Source organism: Tachypleus tridentatus, chromosome 2 (genome assembly GCF_004210375.1).
Source record: "Tachypleus tridentatus isolate NWPU-2018 chromosome 2, ASM421037v1, whole genome shotgun sequence".
Lineage (NCBI taxonomy): Eukaryota > Metazoa > Arthropoda > Merostomata > Xiphosura > Limulidae > Tachypleus > Tachypleus tridentatus.
Window position 1 is genome coordinate 82688698 of NC_134826.1, and position 27833 is coordinate 82716530.

The following is a 27833-nucleotide window of genomic DNA, read 5'->3' on the forward strand; positions in this document are numbered from 1 at the left end:
AAATACTGGTCTGGTTAAACAGTCAGATACTGGTCTGGTTAAACAGTCAAATACTGGTCTGGTTAAACAGTCAAATACTGGTCTGGTTAAACAGTCAGATACTGGTCTGGTTAAACAGTCAAATACTGGTCTGGTTAAACAGTCAGATACTGGTCTGGTTAAACAGTCAAATACTGGTCTGGTTAAACAGTTAAATACTGGTCTGGTTAAACAGTTAAATACTGGTCTGGTTAAACAGTCAAATACTGGTCTGGTTAAACAGTTAAATACTGGTCTGGTTAAACAGTCAAATACTGGTCTGGTTAAACAGTCAAATACTGGTCTGGTTAAACAGTCAGATACTGGTCTGGTTAAACAGTCAAATACTGGTCTGGTTAAACAGTTAAATACTGGTCTGGTTAAACAGTCAGATACTGGTCTGGTTAAACAGTTAAATACTGGTCTGGTTAAACAGTCAGATACTGGTCTGGTTAAACAGTCAAATACTGGTCTGGTTAAACAGTCAGATACTGGTCTGGTTAAACAGTTAAATACTGGTCTGGTTAAACAGTCAGATACTGGTCTGGTTAAACAGTCAAATACTGGTCTGGTTAAACAGTCAAATACTGGTCTGGTTAAACAGTCAAATACTGGTCTGGTTAAACAGTCAGATACTGGTCTGGTTAAACAGTTAAATACTGGTCTGGTTAAACAGTCAGATACTGGTCTGGTTAAACAGTCAAATACTGGTCTGGTTAAACAGTTAAATACTGGTCTGGTTAAACAGTCAGATACTGGTCTGGTTAAACAGTCAAATACTGGTCTGGTTAAACAGTTAAATACTGGTCTGGTTAAACAGTCAGATACTGGTCTGGTTAAACAGTTAAATACTGGTCTGGTTAAACAGTCAGATACTGGTCTGGTTAAACAGTCAAATACTGGTCTGGTTAAACAGTCAAATACTGGTCTGGTTAAACAGTCAAATACTGGTCTGGTTAAACAGTCAGATACTGGTCTGGTTAAACAGTTAAATACTGGTCTGGTTAAACAGTCAGATACTGGTCTGGTTAAACAGTCAGATACTGGTCTGGTTAAACAGTCAAATACTGGTCTGGTTAAACAGTCAGATACTGGTCTGGTTAAACAGTCAGATACTGGTCTGGTTAAACAGTCAGATACTGGTCTGGTTAAACAGTCAAATACTGGTCTGGTTAAACAGTCAAATACTGGTCTGGTTAAACAGTCAAATACTGGTCTGGTTAAACAGTCAGATACTGGTCTGGTTAAACAGTCAAATACTGGTCTGGTTAAACAGTCAAATACTGGTCTGGTTAAACAGTCAGATACTGGTCTGGTTAAACAGTCAGATACTGGTCTGGTTAAACAGTCAAATACTGGTCTGGTTAAACAGTCAGATACTGGTCTGGTTAAACAGTCAAATACTGGTCTGGTTAAACAGTTAAATACTGGTCTGGTTAAACAGTCAGATACTGGTCTGGTTAAACAGTCAAATACTGGTCTGGTTAAACAGTCAGATACTGGTCTGGTTAAACAGTCAGATACTGGTCTGGTTAAACAGTCAAATACTGGTCTGGTTAAACAGTCAGATACTGGTCTGGTTAAACAGTCAAATACTGGTCTGGTTAAACAGTCAAATACTGGTCTGGTTAAACAGTCAGATACTGGTCTGGTTAAACAGTTAAATACTGGTCTGGTTAAACAATCAAATACTGGTCTGGTTTAACAGTCAAATACTGGTCTGGTTAAACAGTCAGATACTGGTCTGGTTAAACAGTGAAATACTGGTCTGGTTAAAGAGTTAAATACTGGTCTGGTTAAACAGTCAGATTCTGATCTGGTTAAACAGTTAAATACTGGTCTGGTTAAACAGTCAGATACTGGTCTGGTTAAACAGTCAAATACTGGTCTGGTTAAACAGTCAAATACTGGTCTGGTTAAACAGTCAGATACTGGTCTGGTTAAACAGTCAAATACTGGTCTGGTTAAACAGTCAGATACTGGTCTGGTTAAACAGTTAAATACTGGTCTGGTTAACAGTCAGATACTGGTCTGGTTAAACAGTTAATTACTGGTCTGGTTAAACAGTCAGATACTGGTCTGGTTAAACAGTCAAATACTGGTCTGGTTAAACAGTTAATTACTGGTCTGGTTAAACAGTCAGATACTGGTCTGGTTAAACAGTCAAATACTGGTTTGGTTAAAGAGTAAAATACTGGTCTTGTTAAACAGTCAGATACTGGTCTGGTTAAACAGTTAAATACTGGTCTGGTTAAACAATCAAATACTGGTCTGGTTAAACAGTCAGATACTGGTCTGGTTAAACAATCTAATACTGGTCTGGTTAAACAGTCAAATACTGGTCTGGTTAAACAGTCAGATACTGGTCTGGTTAAACAGTCAGATACTGGTCTGGTTAAACAGTCAAATACTGGTCTGGTTAAACAGTCAGATTCTGGTCTGGTTAAACAGTCAGATACTGGTCTGGTTAATCAGTCAAATACTGGTCTGGTTAAACAGTCAGATTATGGTATGGTTAAACAGTTAAATACTGGTCTGGTTAAACAGTTAAATACTGGTCTGGTTAAACAGTCAGATACTGGTCTGGTTAAACAGTCAGATACTGGTCTGGTTAAACAGTCAAATACTTGTCTGGTTAAAGAGTTAAATACTGGTCTGGTTAAACAGTCAGATACTGGTCTGGTTAAACAGTCAAATACTGGTCTGGTTAAACAGTCAGATTCTGGTCTGGTTAAACAGTTAAATACTGGTCTGGTTAAACAGTTAAATACTGGTCTGGTTAAACAGTCAGATACTGGTCTGGTTAAACAGTCAGATACTGGTCTGGTTAAAGAGTTAAATACTGGTCTGGTTAAACAGTCAGATACTGGTCTGGTTAAACAGTCAAATACTGGTCTGGTTAAACAGTCAGATACTGGTCTGGTTAAACAGTCAGATACTGGTCTGGTTAAACAGTGAAATACTGGTCTGGTCCTTCGACTTGCTTTTTTAGGGAGAGAGAGAGATCCAAAGATAGAATAAAAGATGTTCAAATACTGAAAGGAAAATGAAAAGAAGAAGAAACGTTTCACGGAGACCTGCTATCTACGATAATGAAACGGTGAAGAGTTGTGTTGTGTGAAACGTTTTCTCTTTTTTTTCAGAAACCAAAGTTTGTTATCCCCTGTAAGTAACGCATAAAACTATTATAATTAGGGAAGCGCACGTTCTTGTGACGTAGTCTCCTGGTGGGTCAGAGATAAGTTTAGACGTACAACACTAAAATCTGGGGTTCGATTCCATGTGGTGGATAGAGCGCTGAAAGTCTTTTTTATAGCTCTGTGTAAAACAAATGAACTATCGCATAGAAATATCGTGTGTGTTTTTTTTTACAATATGATTATCTGAAGTGTAAAATTACAAGAAATAAATCTTTATTTCCGTTACCAAGAATCTTTTTATTTGTGCATTCGTTTGTTTGTTGTTTGCTTTGTTTTGAATTTAACGCAAAACTACACGAGCGCTAATTTAGCAGTATAAGACTAGAGGGAAGGCAGCTAGTCATCACCACTTGCTGCTAACTCTTTGGCTACTTTTTTACCAACGAATAATTGCATTGATCGTTACATTATAACACCTCCACGCCTGAAATGGCGAGCATGTTTGGCGCAGCGAGGATTCGAACCCCCTAGAGCCTTCGGTCTACGAATCGAGCGTCGTAACCACCTGGCCATGCGGAGTCTCGTTTGTTGTTACAATGGGTTATCACCACTGTGCTCGCTAAGAGTATCGAAACCCGGTTTTTAACGTTATAAGCCGATATAATTACAATTGAGCCACTAGAAGACTCTTGGACTATTTAAAATTAAGAGAGAAAAAAGTAAACCAAACTTCGAGAAGTATAAAAATGAGAAACCTTACAAATTCTTATTTCTTTATAAAAGTACGCCAGTAGCTACAATTTCCAGGTTTCTTTCAGAGATATTATAATAACATTTATAATAACTCATCAGTCAACTTGTGTTGAAGAATTAGAAGTTGATTTTCTTGTTTTCGGATATTCATTCAAATCTACTTAAGGTCCTAAGTGTTTTAGTCATCAGTAATTTTAGATCTGATAAAATTGAGGGAAGTAACCTAGTCAACAACAACCCCTACAAACTCGCATCTACGACCCCAAATCACGGAGCAGGTTTTCTAGGCACGTGACCCCAACCAAGTACTTTTGGACACACGGTCCTGCAGGCTAACCCATCATCCAAGGTTTTTGACCCAAGTTATTACTCTTGTAGTTTTATCGACTATTTTACTTACTAATTATCAACTTATTTAAAGAGTCTAGAATTAATTAAAGATGCTTAGGTTTGAATCAGTGTAATTTATTACTTGTTATATTGTTGTACTTTCAAATATGTCAACAACAATTAAAAAAATAAAAAACATTAAATATTCTAGAATGTTATATGCTGCCATCTGTAAGCACAAAATACAACAATGGAGTAAGTTCGTGTTGACTTTGAGTGTGTGTGTATCGTATCATTGAAATCAACGCCGTTACGTAATAATAATCTCTTTTAGGGCAAATAGCCTGATGTATGGCTTTACTCTAAAGCAAACGCAAAAATAGAAAATAGTTTCTCATGCGGAGTAAATTATTTCTCAGTAAAACCCGGTATTTCGTTAATGTACTTAAACCTTGTAAGATTAATTTTCGTTCGTTTTTAATTTCGCATAAAGCTTCTTTAAGTTAGCAGTGTAAGACTAGATGGAAGGAAGCTACTCGTCACCACCCGCCACCAACTTTTGGGCTACTCTCTTACCAATAAATAGTAGGATTAATCTTCACTTATATCGCCCCCACGGCTGAAATGGCGAGCATGTGTGGTGTAACGGGAATTCTAGCCCGTGACCCTCCGGTTACGAGTCGAGCGCCCTAATCACCTGGCAATGTAAGGCCCCGTTCCTTTGGAGGACACAGAACAAATAGCCAATTGTGTAACTTAGCGCTTAACATCAAACGAACAGAACGTATCAGATTTCAAGTTTGTTTGCCTTAGATTTCACGGAAAATGACTCGTTAACCGTCGCCAATTTAGCGTGATATAGACTAGGGTAAAGCCGGCTAGTCAGCACCATCTACGGACTGACAACTGTCGGGCTACTTTTTTTACCAACGAATAATGGGATTGACCTTCGTATTATATAACGCACCCACAACTGATAGGTCGAGCATGTTATACGACGAAAATTAGAATCCATAACCCTTTTAAAGTAAACGTATCGAATACATCAATAACCATACCAGATTCGCTTTCGAAAACAATGTAAAAATAAACGGATTGACCTTCTAAATAAAAGACAAAAAAATTTGAAAACAAATATTCCTAATTAAGCTTCGTATTAGAAAAGTGTTACGAAAGAGTAGCCCAGGGTTACATGACACTTTTAAATTATGTTCTTCACAGATTCTTTGCATCATATATTAGTACGAGATTTTTCACGAAATAACTAGTACACTGCATGTGGCTGAAATACGTTTGCAGTAACGTTAGTTTACTTATTTTCCACCAGAGAGTACTATAAAAACAACTTTTTATTTTTTGATTGACTTGTCGGAACTAATTAGTTATATTATGTAATAAATAAGCACGAAGAACAAGTAATCAGTTAATGAACAGAATTTTAAATAGAAATTATTAATTTAGCTGATGGCTTAATATTAATAAATTTATCATTATGTTGTTTGTTTCAGAGTAAAGCTACATTATGTCCACTGAGGGGAATCGAGTCCTGTATTCTAGCATTATAAATCCGTAAAAAGGTACCTTTGACTCACCGGAGACACAACATCAAAAATCGTTTGTATGCAATTTCACTTATTTACCACCAGGATAGCTTCATCTAAGAAACGTACTTTTTCCCCCCTGTTTTTATCTAATAAAAAAAATTGTTGTTTAAATATGTACAGGTTTCTAATGTGTCTTCGTAACACACACTGAAAAAAACAATTAATTATGCTATTTTATTCATCAACATAAAACTATGCGTTTTATGCTCCAAGTGGCTCAGAGAACTTATACTTGTAAGGTCAGGCATTTCAATCCCTAATTCTTGATGACGAGAATCCCTGATCCTTTCTATTTTTCCTTACATGAATATTTTTAACAGCACATCTTTTACTTGATTCGCTCACACAAGGAACTAGAAACACTAAATGTATGTGTAATCACAGATATATATTATGATTGGTTCAAGGAAAACACTGAAATTTTCTTAAACATATTTCCTTGATAAAGAAAAATCTCTGTTTAGTTTACGGTAAATCGTGAGTAAGATATAGGTGGACATTGGACTATCTGCAGAGTTCACCGAGGGGAATCGAAACGCTGCTTTCAGCGTTGAAAATCCGTAGACTTACCGCTATACCAGCAGAGTGCGCCTAAGATATGATCAAATTAAACCAAATAATCGAAACCTACCAAAATCTTCTAATAATTTAAATAACAAAAATTGTTTTATACATCAGAAAAGCAACCAACGTGTAACTTATACATGTGACGGGCCCTAAAATGACAAATTAAATTTGTTGGTTTCATTATAATGTTTTTACCCTTCACCCAGTGTTTTTTCTTATAACAAATCCACATCGGGATATTGACCGTGTTTACCGAGGAGAATCGGACCGTTGATTTTAGCATTGTAAATCTGCAGACTTTCCGCTGTCCCTCCGGGTGGACTTATGAGTCAGGAAATACTATATTGTGACATGATCAAATATGTTTACACTTGATTTGGAATCGTAATTTAATTAGACCGTTTGCATACTACGTTATAATAAAGTTATAAAAGCATTAATTAATATGGTTATTATATAATGTTAAAGAAAATATCGTGATTATACAGCAACTAAATTCTAAAAACTACATTTTTACTAATCTATAACTTTCGAACTTCACTTGTATATCATTCGTTTGTTGTACGCTGTTTCTGGTAGGAAGTTTCGCTTAATACCAGAACTTTTCAATCCAACTCGGTTATAACATTACTCAGCACAAAAGGTCACAAAGTCAGCTGGGTTATAACACTGATCATTACAAGTAATCAACACATCAACTGGGATTATATGAAAACAAACGAATTGAAAAAGCTGGAATCTGCACAATTTAAAATGTGATAAATTAGTTACATCACCTGGCAACAAAAGTTGCGACCTACCTATTACGTGTTGGCAAAATGTGATTACAAGTACTGTATTTGTCATAATACTTCAATATTAGATCTATTATATTTTTAAACACTACACTCTTTATTTGGAATGTTCACGAATTACAATTAAAATCATTCCACATTATATTTCTCATAACCACTGTTGACGACGCGTTTCATTAAATCCAGAGCTCCTTGTTATTTACTGCAATTTTAACAAAAATAATGACAAATAAAACGTTGAAAGATATAAAAATATATTATGTCAGTAAAAGATCCTTAGCTTAAACATACCTAACATTAATGTGTTATCCAGTTATCAACTCATTTTCACTTTAAAATATAAGCAATAAGCATTTCTACGAAGTTCCTTAAGAAAACTCGTTGAATTACACGTATTGTTTCCAATTTTACATCAGTTGTAAGAATAACAACGCCGTTCCTTTTATGATTTGAAATTAACAACAGCAATGTTTTGTTGTTATTTTTAAAGCTCCGTGATTTTACCGATCCTGTACAGCAATGTTTTGTTGTTATTTTTAAAGCTCCGTGATTTTACCGATCCTGTATCGTTTAGAGTTTGTAAGTCATACAATCATTTCTTGATTAAAATAGAAATAGCTCAAAAGTTTAAAAAAAAGATACTCGCATATAGCTTCACTTAAAACTTATTAGAAGTAAAATAGAAAAAACGTAAAATGTGTTTTTTGCTTTTAATTTCAACGTACATCTTATAGGCAGTAGAAAATTAATAAATAATAAACTCAACTGTTCTGATTTGTTTTTAATATTCGTCCAAACTTATATAAAAGCTATCCGTGCTGGTGAGTTTGACCGTTATTCATATAACGCATCCGCGACCTCAAAATGAAAAACAAAGTTTCTCTTTGTGGCAACGGGACACGGCTCCGAAACCTTTGAATCCACATTGTGGAACACTAACCACTAGGCCAAAGTCAGCTCCAAAATTCAATATATCTAAATTAAAACATTATTATAATACAAAAAGAAATGTGATGGTTTAAAATTCGAATCAAGCGCTGTAAATAAAGTAAATAAAATTTAATAATTTAAAAAAAAAAACAATATCTGTCTCGATTTTAAATCGAACTTGGTTTACAAATGAATATACACATGTTTTAAGAGTTTGGGACATATTTTTATTCAGTATAATTCTTTTAAAAGAATATAACTTATTCCGCATTGCATACATAGTGCATCAAGTTTGTGTTACGAACATATAGTTTAGACCTTAGGGTGTTACAAAGAGATTGGAAAGTAGTTTAATAAGAACGTTTTTGTTTTCTAAGACTTTCGGAGGTTTTACTTTCCACATGAAATACGAAGTTCCAAACAAAACAAACGAGACCCATGCTGTTGGGCGTCAGCTGTAATCTTGTAATCCCCACGGGTCAGCCAGGATGGAATTGAAATGGGGGGTACGTAGAATGATGTAGGAGGAAGAAGGTATACACCCTAGAAGTAGAAACATATACACAAAAATATATAGTAAAAATAATAATAATCAAACAAGGAAAAGTTTGATGTCAAATGATTGAAATTTGATGGCTGAGAAAATTAAAGTTTTCGCAAATTTAAATATAACAACACAACTTGGACAGAAATAAAGAAACATAACAAGTATCTATTTTATTTATTTTTGGAGTAGTTTTATCTCTTTGCTGTTAAAACTGTGCATAGAGACTATTCGTTTACGAGAACAGTCCCAATTTGGCTTGCTGAAAGTTAGGCCACATTAGCTTTATTATGATTAACAAATCAGTAGAGACCCCCAAGGCATTTGCATTCATTGTTTCGGTTGTTTGTTTGGAATTTCGCGCAAAGCTACACGAGTACTGTGTGCTAGCCTTCCATAATTTAGCAGTGTAAGACTAGAAGGAAGGTAGTTATCACCAACCATCTCCAACTCTTGGACTACTTTTGTACCAATGAATAGTGGGATTGACAGTAACATTATAACGCCCCCACAGCTGAAAGTGCAAGTACGTTTGGTGTGACGAATATCGGAACCTTCGACCCTCAGACTGCGAGTCAAGCGCCCTAACCACCTGGTTATACAGAGCCTATACTTATTGCAATAGTATTCCTTTAAAAACAGAACTTATAAAATAAAACAATTATAATTGCAGGTACCGAAACAAGCAAGACTTAAGCCTAGCATTAGTTAAGCCTTTACTAATTATAACCTATATTTGATATAGAGATAAATTAACACTGTAACTTGTGTATGTTTTTGTTTAGTTAGATCTAAACTTTACCATACTTAATACTATAAAGAAAATAATAATAATGTTATTCTATGAGATTAAGTTATACTTTAAGCTTTTAATATGTTGTTGTACAAAATGTATAGAAAAGAATATTTACATTCGTTGAAATGAAGCGCACGCGTTCATTTAGACAGTACTGTTATGTGCATTCCCAGTACAGACAAATGTGAACCTTATTACAACAAATATTTTCCAACGATAACTTACTTTAGGCACAGGACAATGGCACGGAAGTTTTCTCTCTATTATTGGCTTCGGACAAGGTGAAGGCATCAAACTACAAACGTCAGGGTAAAAGCACGAACCAACGTTATGTCTACAAGGAACAGTAATCCAAAGAAAGAATACTTTTTTCTGTATTTTAAGGTTCATCTGAAACACAAATAAATAAAACTGGAGATTACATGGTACTCATTTTGTGCGAAAATAGTTTTATTTTTATTCACATTTCATCCTGAAAACAAGAATAACTAGCATAATAAAAGTAGTTGTCTGTCCATGTAATTACTTCACAGGGTGTGAATGTATCTTCAGCAAACTGGTCTGGAGGTTCATTGGGTTTGGTTTTGGCTGTTGTTTTTTTTTAATTTCTCGCATAGATACACAAGGGCTAACTTCGGTAGCCGTCCTTAACTTAGCAGTGTAAGACTAGATGGAAGGCAGCTAGTCATCATCACCCACCACCAACTGTTGGGCTACCCTTTTACAAACGAATAGTGGAATTGAAAGTCATACTATAACGCCCCCAGGACTGAAAGAGCGAGCATGTTTCGTCGGACGTGGATTCGAACCCGCGACGCTCAGATTACGGGTCGAGCGCCCTAACGGGTCGGTTTATTGGGTTCATGGGTAGATGCATACAAGTTTTCAGTTTTTCATTTTGCGTTTTGTGGTTTTTATGGCAGGTTTTGTGTATTTTTACCACTACCTCACCTGCTGGCGATGGATCCTCACCAAATTTGGTTTAAAGCTTTGTTGGGTCCATGGAGGGACATAAACAGATTTTCAGGTTAGTATCTTGTGGCTTCATGAGCGCTTGTGCGTTTTTTGCAACTACTTCGGTCCCTGTTTATGGATGTTCGTCAAATATAAATGTATTTATACATAGTCAAGCTTAAGTAGCCGTCCTTTGGTAAACAACAGAAAACTCCTAACTTTCACAGAATTTATTTAAAACATATTACAGTATTCATTATTACCTCGCTAAAAGTCTTGTATAAGCTTTAGAAACTCAATATGTATATACTTAAAACATGATATACACTGTGTGATGGTCAGAGTGACTTTGTAGGAAGAGGTATCGGTTAGCAGTGGCGGTAGGTGTACATACTGTTACCTCCTTTCGACAACCAGTTCATAATGTTCTTCCACACTGTTTCATGTAATTAATTAACTGATAGTCCTTGGCCGCAGAAATGCTTTACGGGCCGAACTTCAAAAGTCTTGAGTCAAAGAAGGAATGGGTGTAACTCGAGAAACGGCTCTTCACATCAGCCTTATGGTGGTGGTTGATATAGAAATTACAACTCAGATTATTATTTTTATTCCATTCCTTCACAGAGTTCTAGTGCACTCTCTCAGATTTTAGAGATATTTATGTACTCTCCCCGTCATTGTGGGTATGCTCTTATAGAAAATTTCATTATTAACGCCATCTATGAATATAGTTAACATTAATTGACGTCAAAAAGAATAAATAACAGCAAGTGGAAGAGATTGTTATTTCCCTCCTCCAATAACATGTTGCTTTTTCCAAATTATCATCTCACAAAGTTTGGTTGATATTAACCCACCGAAATAGTAGTAGTTAGATAACAGACAGACACTGATTTTTTTATGCTTTATATATAGACGATTATCGCAGTGCTAAAACTCGAGGCTGGGGAAAGTACAGAGGATCGTCTACTATGTAGCTTTGAACTAAAATAAACAAACAAAATGATGTAAAAGTTTGTTGTGTTTTTAATTACTGTTCTTTGCAAATTGTAGGTAGACATTACTTCTGAAAGAAAAAGTAAATAAGTGACGAAGCCAAACTGGGGCCCCGTGAGTATACCTGCCAAGCTCTTCTGTGCCAAACTGGGGTCCCGTGAGTATACCTGCCAAGCTCTTCTGTGCCAAACTGGGGTCCCGTGAGTATACCTGCCAAGCTCTTCTGTGCCAAACTGAGGTCCCGTGAGTATACCTACCAAGCTCTTCCGTTTTTCATAGAATTTTGAAATGTCTTATACATACGCCCTTGCAATTTAGGAGTTGCAGTTGCACACCCACTTTCTGGCTACTCACACATGCCCTATTGTCTTTTCAAATATAATTTTCTAAATAGTTATGCGCCAAAATGTTTTGGCCCGTGATTTTAGTGGTTACAGGGCCCAGAATACTTAAACAACATTAATATCAAAATTAATCCCACACAATATTCGGCCAGGCATGACCAGATGGGTAAAGCACTCGACTCGTAATCCGACGATAGCGGGTTCGAATCCCCGTCACACCAAACACGCTCGCCCTTTCAACCGTAGGGGTGTTATGATGTTATGGCCAATCCTACCATTCATTAGTTAAAGAGTAGCCCAATAGTTGGTGGTGGGTGGTGATGACTAGCTGCCTTTCCTCTAGTCTTACACTGTAAAAGGAGGGACGACTAGCGTGGATAGACCTCGTGTAGCTTTTCGTGAAATAAAAACAAAACAAAATTGCCCCCAATGGCACATCTGCGGACTTACAACGCTAGAAATAGCCCACAGAGTAGTTTTGTGCTTAACTTAAAACAAATAATATTCATTGAAATTTAAAATTGCTTCCTAATTATTTGTTCAGTTTTATATATTAATGCAATGGACGCAATATTTATAAACTTTCAGTATAGCTACAACTTTTACAAGAATTGAAACCACAATCACACATTTATAAGCTTAATCACTACGTTGGCAGCTTTATACACTTACTTGTAGGCCAGAGTAAGGATTTATATTTCATACATTTATTATTACGGTTTTAATAGTTGCTTCATTATTCCTTGTAGCAGGATTTCTACTTCATTTTTAAATTCACACTTTTATACCTTTTTTTTTTTGTTTAAATTTTATGTTACACCTATATATGGTATTTACTTTACCTTAGAAACTGTCGAATGTCAATCCCTCGATATGTAGCGCCATCTGTTGTGCTGAATTGTGTTAAAAATATATTTACCTTTGATAAAAGAAAATCTATATATTTCTATCAGAACATCAAAAGCGGATACCCGTAGACCAGTCAAGTAAGCCAGAGGAAACTTGTAGCGATAGTTAGAGCCGTCTAGGTGTTAGCTCTGCTGACATGTTCAGGTAAATAGGTAGTATATGAAAAGAATTTGCCGTTTTATAAATTTTTGTATTGTTAGATCGAATATATTAGCGACCTTTCTAGCATACATGTGCATAAAATATCGTAACCAGCACTTTGAATGGTCGGTTTTCGCTCAGGAATTTAACAGAGTGGTTGTTACCAAACTTAATAACATGGATTTTTAATATAATGTGCACCACCTTCTAATAATGTATGACTACCTCTAGTAACGACAAACCAATAAAACCTTAGTCAGTAAATCTTGTCAAGTTCCCCTAAATTAAAAAAGGACAGAAACAGATATGTCTGTTCGAAAATACTAATAACCTTCAACGGTTTTTGTTGTTACCATAATGATATATTCGTACGTTTTGTTTGGTCCGAATATCTGCGCTAGCCGTCCCTAATGCAACAAAGACTAGAGGAAAGGCAGTATTACCAATAAATAGCGTCCCCACAGCTGAAAGGACGAGCATATTTGGTGTGACGGGGATTCGAACCCGCGACCCTCAGACTAGGAGTCGAGTGCCTTAACCATCTGGCTATGCCGGGTCTGTGATAGCATTGTACGATTAATTATCTGATGAAATAAAATCTACTTCCTGTAAACAAACTATCTTGTTTTTGTAAAAACGGGGATCGTGAATCCTGTTTAAAACGTTCCAAACCCCATGATTTTTAAAACATCCAGCTTACCTGGATAGATGTGATATTAACTAACGTCTTAATATCAAATCCTAGAGTCGTGTAGCCAGGAAAGTGAATGGGATCTGAAACTTTTAAGGATTTGAAAATGACGGGATCCTTTGTAGATCCACAGTTGCTCCACGAAAACTTGAGAACGCTGTCGTTGTCCACCTGTGGTTCACGTTAATTTATAACAGAATATTAAAAAACAATAAAAGTTCTGAAACTAAGAGCACTAACATCAAAATAAGTTTTTTGTTAAGAAATTTTATGATAATTTAGAACTACTTTTAACAGATGTCGCTCCGATGATTGTATTATTGACAAAATATTTATGAATACTACCACCCTCGTCTTATTGCTGACTTTTTATACAAAATATTTCTTAATTTAATATTTGTTTTAGATCTAACAAAAGTCATTACGTTTCGTACGAACTAAGGTGAATCATTAATCTTAAAAATATGGCTACTGAAACTTACAAATCTTCCCAAAAACTAGGAGGAGGGAATATATATATATATACAAATAAGTTATGAGAGGCAAAGGAAAGGCCTAGTTTTAAATTTTTTTCGTCCTTCGCTTACCATATCCGATGGTTGTTGAATAAAACCTCTCCAGTAGCGTTCAGGCAGCTGAGGAGATGAGAGCAAGGTTGTCAAGTGATCAAAGCTCTTATTATAGAAGAGACGGACATTTTCAAAGTAATGTTCAAAATCTGGAAGATCATTTATTAGATCCCGCTGTTGTTGACTTGAAGTGCACAAGGTTTTCCCAAATAAAATTAGGAAAAGGGTGATTTCGCCTATAACCTGTAGCCAATTCATTACTTGAGGTTGTAATATTTACAACGGTTACCCGTTAAGTCTTGTCAAAATTATATTTAATGACAAAATACTGCTTATCGATGATTCATTTCCCAGACATCCTATTGGCTGATAAGGAAGCGAAATACCAGGAAGTTTGTGCTGAACGCTACTGATATTGTTTATGGGAAGAAAAAAAAACACCCCTCGAAGCTATATGCGTTATTTTATTGTGATGTGTTGGATTTGTTTTCAAAAGTTGTTTCAGCCAAATAAATGGCTGCCGAAAGGTATAAAGACTTAGTAATATTAAAATGTAATTATTCAAACTATTGTAAACTTTCTTAGTAGCTGTACAATTAGACACGTACACTTCCTTGTCTGTAAGCTTCGTTTACCGCTGTACTATTCCTCAAGATCCGGATGTGATGTTGACGCTAATTTTGGGGCGTTGTAAAGTGACGACTCAGAAGAATAACATGATAAGAAGGGGTTAAGAAATTTTATTAAATACTGAAACCCTGCCGCGCTATAATATGTTTTCTCATAATTAGTACATCTAGCTTTAAAGTGGATTTTGTTTGTTCGTTTGCTTTTAGAATTTCACGCAAAACTACACGAGGATTATCTTTGCTAGCCGTCCCTAATTTAGCAGTGTAAGACCAGAAGGAAGGCAGCTAAACATCGGTACCGACCTCCAATTATTAGGCTACTCTGTTACCAACGAATAATGGGAATGAGGGATACATCATAACACCACAACGGTTGATAGGGCGAGGACGTTTGGATGTGACAGGGATTCAAACTTGTAATTTGTGGATTGAGGGCATCCGAAGATTTACCGCTTTAACAGTAAATTTAAAGGCTAAATGTTAGATCTTGAAGTCAACAATATATGTTAGTAATACGTCACATTTTAAGGAGTTTATTTTCTTTACAATTAACATTTTCAGGTTCTTTCGTGCACTACAGGCTTGAGTATATTTCATGATTCAGTCTTCATCAACATAATGAAGCAACATTTCATCCGTCAGCCTAAAAACAATTTGTAGATAGAACTAGTCCGGTTTGTAGTAAAACAAAAATAAACATTCCATAATTTTATTTAAATTTCCAATATTAAAGGTTTTTCTTTTGTGTGTGTATGTATTACAGTTGAATTAGGTTTACAGCCTAATAAAACTGTAACATGGCCGACGAAGGGAATCTGTTTGTAACGCCAGTGTCCCAGAAAATAAACTGACAAAAAAAGAAAGTTTTCACTCAAATGCATCAATCTATTCATTATCATCTTGTACTAAGTATTTTTTATGTTAATTAAATAACAGATTCCTATATTTCCCAAATGTGGGACAGAAGACCACATTTATAGAATGTTACATATTAGTATTTTAGTACTTGTGGTCAATTAAATAAATCTTTCTTTAAAGTTAATTACTTTTGTTTTTACAAAAAGAAATTAAATATACATTAAACATGGTAAGAAGATTCATGAATTACATTTATTTTATTAACACGCTACATTATTATGAAAAGTACGTTTTAAGGCATTGAGAACAACCTATCCAGTTAAAAATTATTTGTATATAAATGATAATAGAAGCCAAGCTTTAATTAAAACAAACTTTATATAAGGAATTAAAAATCTTACATAAGAACTGCAAAACATTGAATCTTCTTTGGTCTAACAGAATAATATACACAGTTATGGTTCTCCATCTCAAAGAATGAAAGGAACTATGGCTCTTCTGGTCTTTGGATATTCTTTAAACTTGCTCTTGTACCAGTGGTGAGACATTATTGCAGCAAGGACCTGGTTGCAAAAAACCCACAAACAAACTAACCACCAGTTAATGCAGTGGCCTCCTAACATAATGTTCATAGCCAAGTATATGACGATTTCTGCAAAATAATGAGGACAAGACACCCACTCAAACCATCCTCCACTTGGCAACCGGTGCTGATACGTCACAACTGACCCTGAAGGTAAGATTAAAAAAAAAAAAAAACTATCAGTGTAGTTTGCTTTTTTTTGTTAGTTATCAAAAATAGCAGACCAGTGACATTTTTATTAGTAGTATAGAATTTGATTGAACCAAATGTTATTACTAAATACTTTGAACTCACTCAGAAATCTCATGGTCATTGGTTCAAATCCCCATAACACCAAACATGCTCACCCTTTCAGTCATGAGAGCATTATAAAGTGATGGTCAATCCCATTATTTACCAGTAATAGTGTAGTCAAACAGTTGGTGGTGAGAAGTGATGACTAGCTACCTAACCTCTGGTCTGATGCTGTTAAATTAGGGACAGCTAGCAAAGATAACCCTTGTGTACCTTTGTTTGAAATTCAAAAACAAACACCCAAGAATACACCACATTTAAGACAGTGCACATTTCTCAACATGTTTCAACAGGTTAAATATATAATAAAAAATGAACGACAGATACAATTAACAGACACCCAGTCTGTTGTGCTACCACATTAATTTGAGCCACCTGTAGATCCTCTTCCAGGACACAATAGTAGTAAGTTAAAATTATCCAAGGAAGAAAGAGAAGGTAAAGAAAATCAAAATATTGTCTTTCCATGAAATTATAGATAATGTTTTAAAAACTATATCAGGAGAAGGGAAAGTAAAAACATTTTTTTAGTACTGTTTTACCCACTACTTGAATTTGCTGTGCATTGTTAATACTACATCATTGTTCAGACATTGGAATCTACTTGTCCAATCTTTACAGTTCATTCCCTCCATAATTTCATCCTTGTGGTAACAAGAAAAATTAGCCCCATGTTTTGGTTTGTACATCCAACTACAGTACATAATTGTAAGGGATTCTATCACAACCTTTGTACTTTTTGTGTCATACTGCACCTAGTGATTTGAGTCTAGATTAACTTAAGTAATGCCATCGTTTTAAGCACCTCATGGATGTATAAGCAAATCCAGATACAGCCAAAGTGTACAATAAATTTAAATTGCTTCACACACACAAACTCAATACACATTTGTCAGGAGACTCATACATTACTAAGAATATATTTAATTTTCAAAAAACTACTTTTTAATTTTTTGTTTCAATTTACTTTATAAAACACCAGTCTTTCTCAAGCAATAACTAAATTTTTACTACACAAGAAACAATTGTAGAATACAAATTAACTAACTCTTTTCAATCAAGGAAAAATCAATGATATTCTTTAATAATTTCCTTCTCCTGGTAAAAATATTTATCTGAATTTCTTGGAACTTAAGAAAAACTTACTGAACAGCATCAAGTTTTTCACTCATTTCTTTGATTTTGTGAAATTAATGAAAATTTTATCATATGACATTATGTTGACAAAACAATAAATATACTTTGTTCAAATTTAAAATTTTCTTTATTGTTGATAAAAAAGTTCCATCTTATATATAACTTTACACTTTAACATTCTCTTTAACATTTTCATTTCTAAATTTAACTTTGCTAATTAAAATAGTCACCATTATTTCTGGCTATAAGTTGTAGAAAACATTTTAAAAACTGGCATGATGTGAAAACAAGCTTCTATTTTACATAACAAAAAACATCATCGCTACACAACTGTTTTCACATACAGCCAGAACATTAATACGCTAATCCACACAAAAATTAGTAAAATAAAACAAAATCAGTAAAAACTATTACTAGATAAATAAATGACCAATCATGTGTCAAAAAAACTGTATATTTCTAACAAAATTTCTTTATTTACCCATTCAAGTCATATCTAAACTTTAAATAGTTATTAGGTAATAAATATTTATTAGTAATAATACACAAGATGTTTCATATAATTAATACTTTTTATCAGTTTCATCTTCAAGTTACAAGAATTATATTCATTTTCCACTCATCTGCAAATAATTTTTTACTCTTAGTTTCAAAACAAACTAATTTGGTTACAAAGCACAAGACACCTTGTAATTTCTTCCTTACCATTAGAATTTTTACGCAGATTGGCAAGGATTACATGACAACAGTGTTGAAGATAGATACCCCATAGTCCTAGCAATACTCCAAAACCTTGGTACCATTTCACTGATGACCAGCTATGAGTTAATTCTCCAGTCTCTAGAATTTCAATTAAAATTCATATTTTTAAAAATAGTAGATGTTTTATTCATATTAAAAACACCTAAACATTTGCTTCTAACTTGTATTGATCCAAGTTTGGCCACAAATCAAAATTCTTAATGATATTAAAAAAAAAGTTAAATGATTCAGTGATGTGTTTCACTTTCCATATAGCTTTGTATGTTCAGCCTTACAAACAAGATGGGAACACATATAGTAACACACCTTGATATACAAGGTATGAAGTAATTTTGCCAAGATAAATTTTCAAAGCCAGACTATTTTTAACTATATTTGCATTTCAATATTAACATGGAAACTGTTAGCATCACATTAAGTAAAAACAAAATATACCTACAGTGAAAGGATAGTATCTAGCCTGTCCTTCATGAGAAAATAAACTATAGATGTAAGTCTGTAAATACACTGCTCACCCACAAAAATATCTTAGTGTAAGGATATCAGCTTTGATTAATAATTTCCACATTCATATTGTTATATTCCAAGATAAATGTCTGATTCTTTTAAAACAGCATAAAGTAATTCTCAAGCAGGTGTTGTTCCACACAGTGTGAACAGAAACAGTTCATTCAGATAATAGGTAATAAAAGATATATTTACAAATCTGCATAGAAACTTTACTTAGTTGCACAAAATAAAGCTATATAAAGTTTTTGTTCTACTCTTTCAGTTTATCCTTTATTACATTTTATCAAAACTATTAAAACACATTTGTCATAAAATTTCAGTTTTAAGGCAGTTTTTAAAACAAGTTAAAAAACACCTAAAAACTTAATGTAAAGTATCAGAACGTGGTAACAAAATCACTAATGGATCATGGAACTCATAGTGTAATCATTACCACTAGTGACAGGTGTAAATGTCAGTCCCAATGAAATGATAAAAATACTTGATGAATTCAACAACAATACTCATCACTGCTATGTTCTGAGTACTGAATACCATTACATTTATTACAGTGCTGTATGAAAATGGAATGAATCTGGTTCAATACATTCTAGAAATGAGCTCATCTGTTATTTGTCTGCAAGGTGAATATAAACCCATTTGACCAAGGAATGTTGAACCACATTGTTTGTCCTGTGCAAATATATATTCCAGTCTCATAAAAGACATCCTCCAATTGCTACAAGCTGCATAAAAAATAGCTATTTGCTGGTATTGTACATAATAGTATGTCTAGTTTTATGTATAAATGGAAAACTGTTAATAAACTGGGTGCTTTGTATTCCAAGTTACAAAACCACAAAATGTGAGATAAAGAATAAACAAATAATATTCCGTGAAGAGAAAAAGAAACAGGTTATTCCATCACACACAACAACTGACATAAGTTGTGTACTGATGTTTTCACAGTTTCTACATGACACAAACTATTTTAAAACCAACATTTTTTTTACGTGTTGTGAAACAAATAAGGTAGGACACAAGTCAAAACAGGTTCGGTTAACACTGTCTTCAATTTTTCAAAGAAAAAATTAACACAACAACAACAGTAAAAATAAGTTGTATGTCCAAGGTGATACTTCTATACCACTTCCAAAGAAGCCAACTCCTACAAACTTCAGAATCATACAGTCTAACCTAGAGAATTAAACCTAACAAATCAAGCAAGCCTACAAAGATAGTAATGCTCCTTTTATCAAGGAATATGAAAAGCATAGTGCAGCTACTATTCTTGAAGAGAAAGTCATCAACACTGGGATCCTTCCAGATGGGTTCTGGTGGTCAAGATGGACAACCAGCAAAGTGAATTTTAAAGTTCCTGAAAAATTACAAATATGCAGGATCATACCACTTTCTACTAGGTTTTTTAAATGTGTATAAACCTATATCTGTAGTACTTAAGAAAAAAAACATACCAATCACTGAAGTCAAGTCATTTGTAGAAAAAGCAATGTATACACCAGAACATCATCTCAAGTGACCAGGAAGAAGAATTTGGTGCTAATTTAAAGATTGTTTTAAACAATAACCTTGGACAGGGTACAAATGGGAAAAAAAAACAATTTCAACATGATTGAGAAAGGAAAATAACAACACTGAAAGGAAAGGAATGTGGACTGAATATCTGATACTCTAGCTTTTGCTAAATGTAGAAATATTTGTCATCATGGAAACTGCTGAAAGTGTCTCACCAGCCCAACACTTTAATGTCTCTCATATCATACTCAGTTTGAAGAACAGTTGGAAAGAAGCTTACATTTGAAATGTTGTGCAAGGATGTCGCTGCTCTGCCACAAAGATTGTGATAATCTAATTTAATGTGGTCCACTTTCAAATGCTGCTAGTGAGAAAGGGTTCAAGTGCAATAATTAAAAATATCAGAAAGGTCAAGATTATATACAGAAATAAAAGGTTACTCAAGGTAACAACAATTGTATGTCTCTGTCACAATAAAGCCCACTTCTGGTAGGCAAACTCTGGCTTCTAACACTTTCAGAACATTAGTGTGCACAGTGAAGTAAGTACAAGATGGCAAGTTTTCTGTACTTATCTGTAGGGCTGCTTTAAGTTCCAATGCACATCAAAGTAACAACCAAGATGAGAATGCACGAGACCGTTACCCTCATTTTATGTTAAATGACCAATATTTCAGACTTTTAGACCACATTTTCCTAATTTTTATCCCAATAAAATGTGGAGGTTTGCTACTTTTATATCAATTGTTTTTCATATGCTTTAACACTTTCACTGCAGCTAGGACATTTTCCAATACACATATGTAAATATACAATAAAATAATGTTAATAAAATAAATCTAGTGTTATTTGTAGTTTTAATAAAACAAATCTACTGAAAAAAAAAGTAAAAATTAATTTTCATGGGAAAAAAATATATTTTACTTTAGATACTAGTAAACTTATGGTAAAAATTTACCATTCAAAGAAAATCCTGGTGCTTCTTCCAGGATTGTAAGGGTGACTCCAACGTAGAATCCATAGCCGACACAGTAATGTAGAATGTTAATTTTTCCCACAGAAAACACATTGACATTCACACATTCGTACAGACGTTGGTATATGTGAAGGAGGAGAAGAAGTGACACGAGTATCACTGCTTCTTGGGAAACTGTAAAGGAAAACACAACAGTTTATATTTTTACATCAGTATATCACTCATACAACACGTCATATTAGCCCAAGGAAAATTCAGTAATGTTTGAGGTTAAAAAAAAAATTCAAAAAGTAAAAAACCAAAGTTTCTACGGTAAAACAAAATACACTGAAAAATTTACATTAAGTTTTATCATGGATAACATCTACATGTTCGTAACTGTTTTAAATTTCATGTTTTTAATGGCTTTATACAATCATCATCTTAATTAGATAAAACCCAATGCTTCAAACAGAAAAAAAAAAATGTAAATAGCAATCACCTTGTAAATAACCTAACTAAATATAAAAGCTGTATAAAAAATAAATCTCTGGAGTCCAGAATATCCAAGACAAAATTAGTTTTCTCAAAGTGACTTCAAATTGATAAGTGTAGTAATATCAAATCTCACAGAAATTTTTTCGTGCAGTACTTGAAAAAACACATGGATAGCACGAAAGGTTTTCAGTATAGAAGATGATATATCATTCTTTCTTTCAACAGAGAGACACTGTCCAAAAAACTTCTTAAACTTATTTCTACTCTATCCATTGAAATAAAGACCAACAAATTTACTAATCTTTAAATCAATTTCTAAAGAATTAGAGCTAAAGATTTTACTGCAATTTAATATGGACAATATAATTATATATTTTTAAACCTTTGATGTGTTTTAGCAACACAGACACCCAAAACACAGAGAATGACCCAATTTTTGATTTAGTTTTCTTAATCCTTAAATAGCAGGAATGTTGCAAGTAGCAACTCACCATAGACATAAAAAAATTTCTTAAAGACTCTTTAGCATTTTTATTATGAATTTTGAACAAAATATTAAAGAAAATAAAAATAAAAGAATATTAAACTTATTTATCACAAGTTAAAATATTTTAAATGTATGAAAATCATGAAAACATTCTCCAATACACAGTGCTACTCTACACCAGGTAGTCACCATCTTTTCACTTCTTTTCTTTTTTTGTTGTATGCATACCTACATGACATTGTCTTAGTCCACTTTTTCTAGCTCCTAAGGATGAAACATTTTCTAAAAAGAGCTGAGAAAATGCTTCTTTTACAACAAGTCTATCAGGAACAGTAAGGTTATGTCTTCCTGGGAAAGGTCTAGTCACCTTTCCATACCTTTCCAATAATTGGTAAATTACACTGTAAGTGAACTGCCTCAGTGAAGGCTTCTTGCCAGTTTTTACTAGATACATGTTATAAGAATTCAGATATCAATTAGGTGATAGAAAAGCCTCTTGTACCACTGTACACATTTACAAAGGCAGTCAATGTTTCCAATTTGCATGTCACTTTTGTCAACTAGCCTTATGTTGATACTATAATCTAGAACCATATCAGGTTTGGTTATTGGTTGTTTAGTTTTGTAACCAACCTTTCCACTGTATTTCATTTCACCTTTATGTACTGTACTAAACAAAGTAACAGGATGTTTGTTTTTCCATTGAAGTGTGAAAATATTCCCTTGCTTATTGGTCGTCCCAACATCTACCTTCTTCAGAGGTGCAAATTTAGGCATGTTTTTCCAATTAGTTCTAACTGTTCCTCAAAAACCAGTCTTGTTTTCAAAGAGAAAATTGCATAATTCTGGACTTGTATAATAATTATCAATATATAATATATGACCTTTTCCAAGGTAGTCTTTCATCAATTGCTTGACAACTGATCATGAAAATCCTAATCAAAGACTTTTTGCAACACTTACATAACTTGCAGAATAGAATATCACATCTATTACAATTCCTGTCTTACAAACACATAATACAAATATCTTTATTCCAATTATGTGGTGCTTGCTTAGAATGCATTGCTTGAAAACAATGCAATCCTTGAAAAGAATCAAAGACTCATCGATAACTACTTTTTGAAATGGAGAAAAGGATTCCTTAGCTTTATTATTCACTGTTGTAAACACTTCTTGAACTTTCCATACTCGATTGTTTATAATCAGTTCTTCATTATTTGCAAAGAACAAATATCTAAGAAGCTCCCTAAATCAATCTCAAGTAATGTATTTTGGAAAAACTGGAGTTCCTATTGGAGGATCATTCTTTCAGTAATCAGCCACCACATGCTTTTCACATGTGGTATAAGTATCACCAGAGTTAAAGTGTTCATTTCCTCAACAGTTGTATTTCCCAGTTCTTACTTCATAAAGTAGAGGGAGTGTTACTTTCACTTTCTTGAGAATTCAAGGATTTACAAAACTCATATCTGTTTGTTTCTCAAACACTATGACTCATTATACTTTGATCAAATATAGCAGTAAAAAATTTCATATCCTTTACATTCATCTGTGAGCCTAAATTTATATGCAAGTCAAGCGTTTCTACTATCAAAAGAATGAATAAATGGATCAAAATTGTGACACCTTACCCATTGGAAACAAATGAATTCTTATTCACCATCTAAATCATGTTCAGAGCTTGAAACAATTGAATTTGATGATGATGAAAAATCTGAAAAGATTTCTTCTTCACTGGAATAACTATCACATGCTAATACTTCAATTTAATCTTTTGATAAACAATGCTTTCACTTCATTTCCTTAACCGATGTGCCTTTCCTTTTCTGCTCCATGACTTACACTGAGAAAATGACTCTGACACAATGCTTTGAGTGGGTACAGTCACTACAATGTGAAGGGGTTGCCACCTAATGTTTTTAGCCTGTATCATTAAATGATGATAGCTGTACTGAGTGCTAAGCATGAAATCATTAATTAATGATGGCTACTGTTTAAGGGTTAAAAAATCATTCTGCCTTAATTTGAAAATGTGTGATGACACTTAGTTGTACTTGCAGTAATACCTAAAGATATGAAGAATAAGATAAAAATAGATAGTGAGATAATCAGAACAAATAAAAAATATCCATAATAACTAGCCCATAATCTATACAGTATTATTTGAGTGTTTACCTTAGGCCTAGTAAGCCAAAACAACTATTTAAATCTATAAAGTTCAAAACTTATGACTAGTATATTTAATGAAACTTTATGATTAACAACTTAAAAAATTCTATGTGTTCATTTTGGCAACTGACGGTTATTTTTATTGTATACCCATGATTGGAAATACAGTGAAAGTGGGTGTGACATTCTTCGAGTTACAAAAAAATAATTCCATTTTATACTATTAAAAACTTAATAGGAAAGTTTCACAAGAAGTAATAAAACAGTGAAATCTACAACCAAGGTTTCTCATGTTTCTAGTATCACTCAAATGTTTATCAATTTTCAAAGCTGCAAATTTATCCAAATATTACATTTAGAAATATTTCTAGAAGCTATACCACCTATAGAAGATTAATGTCAAATATCAAGCTTTTTTATCCAGTAGGAAATTGTTTTTTTTTCTTCTAAATGCATTAACCCTTTCACTGTTTGACAAATTCATTATCTGGCCTAATTCTTTTTTACCTATTATATGAACTACATATTTTGGACTAAAAATTGTTTGTAAATTTATTAATTAGAATATGCTTATGACTGTGATATGTTCAAAACCTAAGTATCACTGTGATACTCAGGTGTAAGAAGGTATTTTCATTCTTGTTACATTTTGAGTACTATAAATGACAGACTGTCATAATTACTGAACATTCTCCAGTATTGCACCATCATTGCCACTTGCACGATATCTGTCTATGTAATAGTTTGAAGAGAAAGTTACACTATTCTTATACATCAACTAAAAATCAGAGTATCTAAATGGTGCACTTGATTTCATACAATTCATTTTTAATATATTAGATTTGAATAACACACGTGGTACTCAAATGTGCCAGTCAAACTACCCAACTATCAATTTTTATACTCAAAACAGTAAAAGTTGAACTAAACCATACAAATATAGAATCAATACAACTAGTTATTTTAAAATTACAATAGTACAGTTTTTGCAATTAGGGAACTTAATGAAAAATATAAATAACTGATATACATTACCATTTGCTCTTTGATTTGGTCCTGCAAATATATGTAACAGGTCCAACACAAAATGTGGAACTTGTTTTTTCTGAAAATACACACTATATATCATCCAAGCCACTAACGAATACAATATGCTTGCAAATATGTAGAAATGAAGAAACCAACTGAAAAAATAAAATAAAACTGATTACCACTTAAATGAAAGAAATACTGCTAAAACACATTTTCTATGTTACTTATGAATTTCTCAAAAATAAAGACCATAGAAATTTCTAGATTTAGAAAGTTTTAAACAGTAGAAATACTGTAGAACTGTAAACTTTAGAAAGTATAATTCATAGAGAAAATGTGGGTTTTTGTTACTAAAAAACATTTCTTTCAGGCAAAATGTAATCTTTTTTGTATGTGAACTACAGAAATCCTCATTAGTAAGAGATTATGCTAATTAAGGCTACAAGTTTCTTTAAAAACTTGATTTGGTAGTTGAATTAAGTCTCCTCCTTGCCTCAAAAGTTTTTTTTTTTTAACATATCTATTTGCTGTTTACTAACTTGTGTGTGTATAGTCATACTCTATCAGAACAAAGGTTTCAAATCTTCCATTAATTTAGGAGATTGGAGAGATGCTCACTGGACAACTAATTTGATACAGACCCCTAACAATATACCCATCTCTCTAGATATAATGTTGCTTCCAGATATAGCATGCATAGTAACTATATTTTTCTTTATTTAATGTAGATTAACGAGACTTTATAAGAAATAAATTAAACTTGATCAAGATAATGTGTTTGTGATAATATTTGGTAAATTAAAATTAGTTTTACATATTTCAAGACTGACACTCAGCCAGTTTACTGAAATTTAGGGTAGGGGTAACCAACAGGTTTCTGCCAGCTTTGCAATAAAAGGCTTAGGTACTGATGAACTCTTACAAGTGTACCTTACATGTAACTATTCTGTATACACCAACTCTTTTCATGATATTTGAAAAAGTTTACATAAAATGAATAGTAGCAGACAGTCCTCTCACACTAGTTGACAAACAGGAATCTACACAAAGCAGTAATACAGTAGCCATACTAACCATTGGTGATTAAGAATAATTTGACAGAGCTGATTTAGAAAACTTTCAGAATTGTTATTACCTTTAGATTTTGAGTTATTGTAATATCTTAATATTTTATCAGCACTAAGTAAAATATCATGCAACCAACTTGGTACAGTAGATTTATGTTGTGAAATTAAGTTTACTTAAACAGTTTAATTATCATGTTCACTATACCCAAATGGATATAATAAGCCTTATTCATACTATAAGATGCTTAGATGAATTCTCTCCTATACAGAAGTCTACATTACAAGAAACTTTGAATGAATTGCTATAGGCAATAGTAGAAACCAGCCCTCTACAAATTACAGGAGTTTACAAGGGAACAGAATATTTATTGAAAAATAAAAAGTGTTTACATTTTTACTTTCCACAAATGTGAATGTACAACTACAATTTGAACTTGGAAGTTGGTGAACCAAGTTATTCTTTATTCAGTTGTTGTCCACAGATTTTGTAAATACACTGCTAAAACCAAGCCAAGCATTTCATCCCTTAACAGTGAGCATAAGTCTACTAATATCCAAATAATGCACATGTATATTAATATTAACACATCAATTTTTACAAGTTGGATTACAGTTTCTGCTAACTTTTTTAAAATTTTACATTAACTTACGAATTTAAGCCTAATTCTAATAGTAATGCTGAATTGTAGTATGTTAATATCACTGTTTTAAAAAGCATGTCAATTTGTAATGTTTTTAAAAAATTATCCTTACCTCTTTGGGAGCTCCAAAACCCGTAGAAAACGATATTTCTCATATGGTTCTGCTGCTTTTCCATATTTAAAGAAACTTCTTAAAATATGTGGAACGTAAATAGGAAAATACAACACAAGTATACCAGTACATGACAGACATAACGTAGACAGGAGCCAAATAATTGTAATATAATTCATTTTCACTGCAGCCCTAATGACTGATAACACTATTGACTCAATTACTTCACGTTTGGTTCAAAACTTCAAATGCTGAATCAGAAAAGTACACCATGATGCCTTTTAAATTTGATGCTAGCGCCACCACATTAACAGTATAAATTCTCCCATAATTAAAACATACATTGATTTTTCAGTTTATTGGTAAATAATTAAAAAGCAACAACATTTATACTATTGTACAATGAAATAAAATACTTATATAATGAAATAAAAGCTAGATTTTATTTGGCTGCCTCTCATATGAGGTATTTCACACGAATCAAGTGTATTTTGGATCGAAC

The 27833-nt window shown here is 33.3% G+C and overlaps 2 protein-coding genes across 2 annotated transcripts; both read right to left on the bottom strand.

The window, feature by feature from the left end:
- Positions 1–8340: 8340 nt before the first annotated feature.
- On the bottom strand, positions 8341–14401 carry LOC143244377 (ganglioside GM2 activator-like). The gene is made up of 4 exons (XM_076488931.1): positions 14099–14401; positions 13521–13682; positions 9702–9866; positions 8341–8679 (listed from the first exon to the last, which is right to left on the bottom strand). Exons 1-4 carry the CDS (start codon positions 14336–14338, stop codon positions 8527–8529), a joined length of 720 nt encoding a protein of 239 aa, XP_076345046.1. The 5' UTR covers positions 14339–14401; the 3' UTR covers positions 8341–8526.
- A 1396-nt stretch (positions 14402–15797) lies between these two features.
- Positions 15798–27818, bottom strand: LOC143244376 (polyprenal reductase). Its single transcript, XM_076488930.1, has 5 exons — positions 27332–27818; positions 25515–25663; positions 21326–21517; positions 18287–18421; positions 15798–16297 (listed from the first exon to the last, which is right to left on the bottom strand). Exons 1-5 carry the CDS (start codon positions 27508–27510, stop codon positions 16038–16040), a joined length of 915 nt encoding a protein of 304 aa, XP_076345045.1. The 5' UTR covers positions 27511–27818; the 3' UTR covers positions 15798–16037.
- Between the last annotated feature and the right edge of the window lie 15 nt (positions 27819–27833).